Source organism: Neopelma chrysocephalum, unplaced genomic scaffold (genome assembly GCF_003984885.1).
Source record: "Neopelma chrysocephalum unplaced genomic scaffold, ASM398488v2 Primary Assembly neopelma1_64, whole genome shotgun sequence".
NCBI classification, from domain to species: Eukaryota; Metazoa; Chordata; class Aves; order Passeriformes; family Pipridae; genus Neopelma; species Neopelma chrysocephalum.
In genome coordinates, this window is record NW_020897721.1 from 6,323,907 (window position 1) to 6,331,933 (window position 8,027).

Here is an 8,027-nt window from a genome sequence, read left to right on the forward strand (position 1 = left end):
TTCACTATTCAGATAGTTTTGATAGTTGTAGTAGTATCTTTTTTTGGAAGACCTAAATTTAAATTAGATTTTAAAAGGTGTTCTGTACAACTCTGCATGTGAAAGGAGAGGATATCGAAGCAAACAAAGTTTCATATGCACAAAGATGGAATTTTTGTCTGCCTTCTGTAAATGCAGCAGTGGGGCTCATCTAAGAATACAAGATGGTTTAAATGCTTGAACACCAATTACAACTCAAAGTAACAGCATGTTAGCTATTAACACAAAACAGAAGCAGCAGCTCTAAAACCAGCCACATCAAGAACTGCCACGACCTTGAATCAGTCTTATCACTTGCAAAACTGTAACTGTAAAAGCAAACATTCCTATTCCAGACCAAACTTTGAAGTAGGTTCAAGTGGCATCATTAAACTATTTGCTTTAGTTACACACACTTTCTGAAAAGTTTAGGCCTTTCCAAAAGGTGGGCAGGAGATTTGAAATGGTAAATAACATTACCCAACCTGAACACTGCGAAGGAGATCTGTAATGATTTCTGCAGCATGTTGACATCTGTCAGGAGGCCCTGTGATCTGGGCTATTCTATCTGGAGTTGTTCCATCATCTGGAATAAAAATGAACTATTCCAGTATATGCAATCCAGGAAATTTACAGTCAATTCACAGAAACTTAAGAATGTGTCACAAACCTGGCTTAAACTGGATCCTGACACCGGCATCATTCTGGATCTTTTTTATCATCTCTCCATTTCTTCCAATTACAATACCTACAGCAAATCGTGGTATTGGAACCTTTAAGAAAAACCAAAACAAAGCAAGATGTTGTTGATGCAGATATTCCTACCAAATTCACAGAATGAAAGGGTTACATAGTAGAATAGTAAACCAGGGCAAGACCTAAGCCACTTCAGGCTTTTTCAACTGTCTGTTTTTTAATAGTCACAAGTCTAGCAAATACTGGACTACAGTTTAAAAAAGAAAGCAATCTTATGCACTACAAGTTCTGACAGTGGTAGCAACTGCAGGGGATATTATGCTTCTCAGAATAATAAAAAAGAAAATTATAAGGTGTCTAAAATGCAGATTCCAGCAGATGAAACGTTAAGCCTCTCCTTATTAGCTTGTGACTTGCACAACAGGTGAACTTAAATATCCTTCCATAAAGGCCAAACTCCAATTTTGGTAACATTAGAGGGTTATATACTTGGCCATAAAACTGCCTTGCTTATTTGACAAGCTCCAGCTGAAGCTGTTCAGAACAGCTGGCAGTGTGAACGCTGCACACCAGGTCGGGCCTTAACTTCAGCAATGATCAAGCCATACTTACATGCCACCACCACTACTTTTGAAATCTGATCAAGAGCTTTCAGCAGTATTACCCAGCTTAACATTTGAAAGTTAACATCTCAAAATACAGTGAACAAGTTTTTCAACCATGCTTACGTCTATCCCTTCATTTCCTCCTATTCTTGACCCATATTCGTTGCGCACCTCTCTAAAGCCACCTTGATCACGGATTAACTCCAGCACCATTTCCTTGGCTTGCTACAAGAAGAAGGAAAGTTCATTTAGGTACTGCAACACCAGAAAGGATTTAAAAATGCTCTGAATTGGGAAGGACTCCTTACTTGAACTTTGTAAGGGTCTCCAGTTATCCTAAGGGGCTTGTCTGCACCAGTGTTCTGTGGCCCATCTTGAATCATGACCATTTTGACACCTGCCCGCTCCTATTTGATAAAAGGGAGGTCAATACCCACTCAAATCCAGATTCCATACCATCATATTTAAAGAAAGATACATATATACCTGTAACTGTTTAATTGTCTCTCCACCTTTCCCAATAACTAATCCTGCTTTACTTGCTGGAATCATAATTTCTTGCACTGCATTTCCAGGTCCATCACCATGATGAAAGCCAGGTGCAGGTCTTCCCTTTTCAACTATCTGATCAAGTAATCTTTTTGCTGATCTGTGAAAGAAAACCCATATTTATAAATACTTATTCCTGCAAGTATCACTTGCCCACACCTATTCTCCTTGGAAATTCTTTTAATCTGAGAAGTTTCTGTCAAAAAAATGTGCTTACTAACACTAAGAAATATGAGGCGAACTCAATAAATTTGCAGCAGTAACTTAAGAAACTTACTGTAAGATAACAAAACCACCCCAATATGAGAATGTAAAAGGTAGTTCTTTACCAGACAAGCTCAACTAAGTTTACTCTTCAAATATAACCATCACTGATCAAAGCTTAACTCTGAAAAAAAGCTGCTGCATGCCAAGTAAGGACATTTGTACTTGTAACCATCACCAGAAGAGTGGACAAAAGCAAGTATATATTCAGCACATGTGTAAGTCAGCTGCCATCAGAGGACTGTAATCATGATTTTACTAACATTAGTTAAGAACTCCTCCCTTTAATATGTGAGCAGAATAAATTACAATTACAAAGAAAATTCCCATAAAGGAAATGACTTCATGAATGGCAGGGTGCCTGGCTGAGACTTAAAAGGAGGATGACACCTACTTTCCCAAAGGAAAACATGTAGCTGCAGGCCCTACCTGGAAACATGAAGTGGCAGCAGCTAACATTAATGAGGTATTACCATTATACCAGTACACTTCAGATCTTTCCTAGGAAAGCCACTATAAGTTGGTCTTCAAGTTTCTTTACAGCATACATTTCTTTTTAATATATATTCACACGTTTCATTCTCAAGCTGAAATCAGTGCACGGTTATGCAATTATTATCTACAACAAGATCTGGAGCTGAATTCAAGCTGAAGTTCCATTCTTTTTGTCTTAAAATTCCAAGTATGCTGGGAAATTTGACCACAGGTCAAGGGCCTTTTTTCTCCTGTATACATTTAATTGTCATCAAACTGCCTCTTCAGTAGAGGAAAAACATATATTATATGGGTATTACATTCAGATCTAAAAAATGAAGTGTATTGCACAACCTGACATGTACACACAATTTGTTTTACTTACTGAACAGACTCTGGTGTTCCAGTTAGCATACATGATCTTTCAGGCAGGCCTCCACTATCTGCAGTCATTAAATAAAACCAACTTGTCAGTAAAGTCAGAAAGAGATTATGAAATAAATCATAACATGCAAACTACTGGAACATCAATGAAGGAGAATAATCAGTGTATCCCATATTCTTTAGACCATGATAGTCACAACTACAAAAACAATTAAAGTGTACCTTAAATGAAGGTTGAGGCACTCAGAAGCAATGAGCAGTCTTCTGAACTTTCTACCATCCCGCCCCCCAAATAAACAAATTTAAAAAACCACAAATAGTTACCAGGGGCAATCTGTATTTTACAGCCAGACTCTTGCTGTATGCGTGAGATCTGCTCTCCACCTCTGCCAATTACTTGAAGAAAGAAAATACAGAAAGATTATTTGTATTAACAGCATCTGCTAACATCCTGCACTACACTACTGGACCACATCCACACTACTTACTGAATCCAACCATCCCATCTGGAACTTTGTATTCCTCTGTCATCACAGACCTACAGAGAATGTTAAACAGAAGACAATGACATTCCAGAGACCAAAGTAGCATTACATTTTTTTATATATATCCTCCCATTACTCTTAAGAAAGCTTTTGCCCCCCCATCACCCTCCCATCAGGTTCAGAAGTCATTCTGCAAGCACAGTTCTGCCTAAGCTGACAATAAACAGAAGCAACACAAAAAAGGTTCAAGTGTAACACAAATCAACCCAATCCCTTTATTGTGGTACAGAAAAGGCCACTGGAGCATTTCAAGTTCACTCTGCATATCCACTGCAGTATGCTGAAAATGGCAGCATCTCATCTACCAAACCCAGCCAAACCATAAGAATAATAGTGGGATGTGGTTCAGGCAAGAAAGGAGTGGAGAAAACCGCTAAGTTGTAGCTGAGTAATACTCTCTGTAAGGTTAGAATGTTTTTTTGTTTCTGAGCCATCAACGTTCCTTTTTGTTTACAAGATCGTGTCTCTCCCTTTCCCTTCAGATTCCAACTCCAATTATGCTCCCTATGGTTCAAGTAGCAAAAACCAGCAACATGTTTTCCTTTTCTTAAGCTTGATACACAGCCTAGGCTGTGAAGAGAAAGGAACAGCAGTGCAGGTGCATTTGAAGTGTCTGACTTAACGACTTGCTGAAACTAAATTTCAACAGGTCACACAGAGTTGGTCTCACTTTTTCAGAAAAAAATCTCGAAATTGCTTTATTTCAGTAAAAACAAGAACTCTACATAAGATGCAGTGCAACACTTACCTTTGTTGCTGATGCATCGGTGGTAGCTGATTTCCAAAAGCTATAAACAAACATTGTTCAAATTAAATTCAAACAAGTGGTGGAGTTTACAACTAAGCTTCTGCTTTGGTAATAAAACTTAATTGTATCAGTATTTTGTCCGAGTTGACTTTTAAGAATTCTTATCGACAGGTTTAAAAACAAATTAAAACACTAACTGTTGCTCAAACTGACACCACTGTCAGTTTTACAAAGCAGACTGGCTTTGCAAAATAAGACATAACCCCCCAGCCATTCTTTTGTTCTTACTTATTCAAGTGCCACCTACCAGAACACTTTCAAACTCTTGTTCTGACAATGTTACACTTGTTTAGGGTTTTTTGACAACAAAATAAAAATTACTTACAGTCGTTCTGAGGAGCAACTTTCTTAGCATCTGGTTGATCTGCAAAATTAAGATTTTTTAAATTTTTTTTGCCAAGGAATTCAAGAAGCGTTTAAACGTTTCAGTGTGAATTGTAAATTTCCAGTGTATTTAGCCCCCTTTCCTTTTTTTTTTCTTTTCTTTCTTTTTTTTCCTCCAATTTCAGGGAGTTGATCATCTGAATAAAAGAAAGAATCTCACGAAGGCTCAGCACTTGGTTAGTATAGCTGAAAAGATGTTAGGTTTTTCCATGTATCTATTCAGTAGTTTAACAAAAGGCAGCTTTCAGGACACGCTGTATGTAGATTGCTCAGATACCCAGTCACTGAAACTCAACTAAGACAAGGAACAAAGTTGAGCTCTGTTGGTTGCTCAAGCTAATGATGCTTCTATAGTAAAAAAAGAAAAAAAAAAAATCAAATCCATACAAAAATCAACAATGACTTAAAAGAAAAAAAAATTTCTGACAATGACCACAAGTCTAGATCAAATATCTGAAAATACAACAGTATTTCATAGCAGTGCAATCTCAATCTGAATGTGGATCTGAAATTCCTATCCAAATATCAAGCATTTCATAACATAAAACTTCAAAAAAAAGCAGCTTCAAGCAACTACATCACTACTGTCCAAATCCTTTCTGTACAGTAGAGAAATAAAAGGCATCATTAACCTGTTTCTAAAAAGACTTCAGATGCTTCCTTCCCACCCCAAAATAAAGGCTATATGAACCACCATAATTTATGTGCAGCAAAAGCTCAGACACATATTCCAAGAAATATTTGTGTCAATCCAGAAAGATCCACTAGTTTATGTCATGTTTACATACTAAACACAGGTAATAAATAAAAATTCCTGCCTTTAAAAGGAGAGGGCATTCCCTCCCAGTGTGTTGTACTGCTCGGACTTGTCCAAGAGCCATCTACACATAAAATAAAAAGAATACATTACATATATCATCTGAAGCATCATTAGCTCATTTTTGTATATTAAAAACCTCACCTTCAAGAGAAAAAAAAACTTTATTGCAGGACATAAGAACTCCTGATATAAAGCCTTAGTTACATTCTGTAGACTGAGTTTCAATCCTCTCAAAGGAAAAAAAAGGCATTGCTCTTTTGTAAGACCTACGAGAACATTTCAACAAGCTCAGAGGTTTCTTTCCATAATTTAGCCAGGATTTTGTCTGGATATCAAACATATCAAACCCTGTTAAGTTCAAAGTGGCTGCTCCATAAGAGACAGAAGACGACACACACACATTTCAGGAGAAAACTCTACTGCAGTGTAAGGCAAATCCAAAAAGCTGCAACAAGTCAGAAGATTTAAGTATGATCTTATCAGGGTTCACACATGCTGTAGGCTGAAATATTAGACTAACAAAAGTATCTACAAGGTAGAAAATTTACCTTCCTGTCTTTTTTGAAAGTCCAATGCTTTTACAATGAAATGCAGTAATACTTTTATTTGAAATTGTGCAGTAATAAAGTATATGAAACTATTGTAACAAAGTACATGAAACAATCGAGTGTAAAGTGTAAAGCACTTCCTACTCTAACTGTAACTTCCAGGCTGTAACCAGCCCCACACAACAAAAGACTTCACTGACATACCTGTGCAGGCATTGCTCTCTACCAAGAATTTTGTTGCCTCCCCCCCAACACACACTTTTTCATTTGCAGCATTTAAAGCACATTTAAAATAGGCTTACATTCACTTCAGTTTAGAGCACAACAGTTTGAAACAAATTTTCCCATTAAACTGAAAACGAAAGAATATGTCACGATCTACAAGGGGAACAAAATGTTTTAATGCTGTGCTACGGAAAAAAAAATCGAATCCGCCAACAAAAACACCACCTGCAATGTTTCTGCCACAGTGGTCGTACTCAACAAAAACAAATGCAGCAGTAAGGAGTTCGTACCTCCATCCTCCAGAGGTCTTTTCTGTCCTCCATAACCGTAGTCGTTCGAGTTCATTGACGTGCCAGCATCTCCTCCAATTTTCGCTGCAATCTAAACAAAAGGCAGACGTTGTGAGCCAAGAAAAAAAGTAATTTTACTAGCTCGTATTTATTCCAGACCTTCTAAGAGGTTTGAGAAATTTAGACAATGAAAATAACCCTAAAGAGAAGACCGTTGCCAAAACTAGTTCCACTCGCAAAAATTTTATTAATGTTTTAATGAAGGCTTGTGCTCATCCTTCGACAGCAGGGCTTTCTATATTTTTCTCATTCGTTGGAAAACAAAATCGACCTAGGTTCCCATCAAACACCAGAAACTTTTTCCTAAAAGGAAATTTTCTTTCTGTCTTGTCCGAGGGACACCGCTGTGTTTCACCGAGGGCCTCACCGGCGAAACAATTTCAGCGCTCAGCAGTCCGACCACACCGACTTTACTACTACTGCCAAAACCGCGACCGCTCATTAACAGACGGGGCGAAAATTTCGCCCGAGAAGCGACGAAAACACCGCCCGCGGTGCCCAACCTGCAAACGGAGCCGCGGGATAAAGCGCCGCCGCCAGGGCCGCCCTCGCCCCACAGGCCGCGGCGCTGCCCGGCCGCTCCGAGGGGGCCGCGGGGCCGCCGCCCTCTCTCCCTCCTTCCCTCCCTCCCTCAGGCTCCGATAACGCGCCGCTACTCGCCCGCCGAGATTTGGGCTCCCCGCCGCCCGGGACGAGGCCCCTCGGCCCGCTCGCTCCCTCACGCCCGGCTCCCCCCGGCGCTGCCCGCGGGCCGTGGCGGAGCGGGGCCGCTCACACCCCTCAGGGCGCGGGGCCGGGACAAAGCCTTCCCCCTCCCCGCCCGTCCTCAGGCGTCCCTGCAGGCCTCTCCTCAGGCGTCCCTGCAGGCCTCTCCTCAGGCGTCCCCGCAGCCCAGCGCGGCGAGGCCGCAGCCCCCCCCCTCCCGTCCCCTCGCGGCTCTGGCGCCACGGCCTCCAGGCCCCGCGAACCCCATTGATTCGGCTCGAGGCCACGCTACTCAACGCGCACCTGTCTAGCCCTCTGCAGCGCGTCTTTAAAGGCGTCGTTCACTCCGCCGGCCCCGCCGCCGCCTCCCCCGGGCGCGCCCGCGGCAGGAGGGGGCACCGTGGAATAGTCCGCCATGGCCGCCCGGCGCCGCTCCGGCCGCTGCCGCCGCCTGCCAAGAAAGAGAGAAAATGGCGGCGGGCGCGCGCCTTTCACATTCCTGCGCGGCGCCGCGCGCGGGGGGGAGGTGCCCGCGCCTCGCGAGAGCTCGCGCGGGATCTGCGCCGCAGAACGGCGGAGAAGCCGCGCGGCGCTTCCCCCGGCCCCGCCCACCCGCGGCCGCGGGGCCTCCCGAGCCAGCCCACAGGGGCTG

General features: G+C 42.0%; 1 protein-coding gene across 13 annotated transcripts in view; it reads right to left on the reverse strand.

Moving 5' to 3' along the window:
- The window catches only part of FUBP1 (far upstream element binding protein 1), a 33,142-nt gene extending 25,246 nt beyond the window's left edge, over positions 1–7,896 (reverse strand). For 11 of the 13 annotated variants that reach the window (XR_003534241.1, XR_003534240.1, XR_003534238.1 and 8 more), the window contains exons 1-12: positions 7,679–7,896; positions 6,611–6,701; positions 4,669–4,707; positions 4,284–4,323; positions 3,479–3,528; positions 3,315–3,386; positions 2,992–3,049; positions 1,806–1,968; positions 1,628–1,726; positions 1,443–1,544; positions 689–791; positions 504–604 (exon numbers count right to left, since the gene is read on the reverse strand). Coding sequence is in view for 6 of the 13 variants with exons in the window: in XM_027683361.1 (XP_027539162.1) it covers positions 504–604; positions 689–791; positions 1,443–1,544; positions 1,628–1,726; positions 1,806–1,968; positions 2,992–3,049; positions 3,315–3,386; positions 3,479–3,528; positions 4,284–4,323; positions 4,669–4,707; positions 6,611–6,701; positions 7,679–7,792 (1,032 nt within the window). In the remaining 7 variants the exon portion in view is untranslated. The remainder of the gene's footprint in view (positions 1–503; positions 605–688; positions 792–1,442; positions 1,545–1,627; positions 1,727–1,805; positions 1,969–2,991; positions 3,050–3,314; positions 3,387–3,478; positions 3,529–4,283; positions 4,324–4,668; positions 4,708–6,610; positions 6,702–7,678) is intronic. The other 2 variants (XM_027683364.1, XM_027683365.1) reach the window with 1 other exon arrangement.
- Between the last annotated feature and the right edge of the window lie 131 nt (positions 7,897–8,027).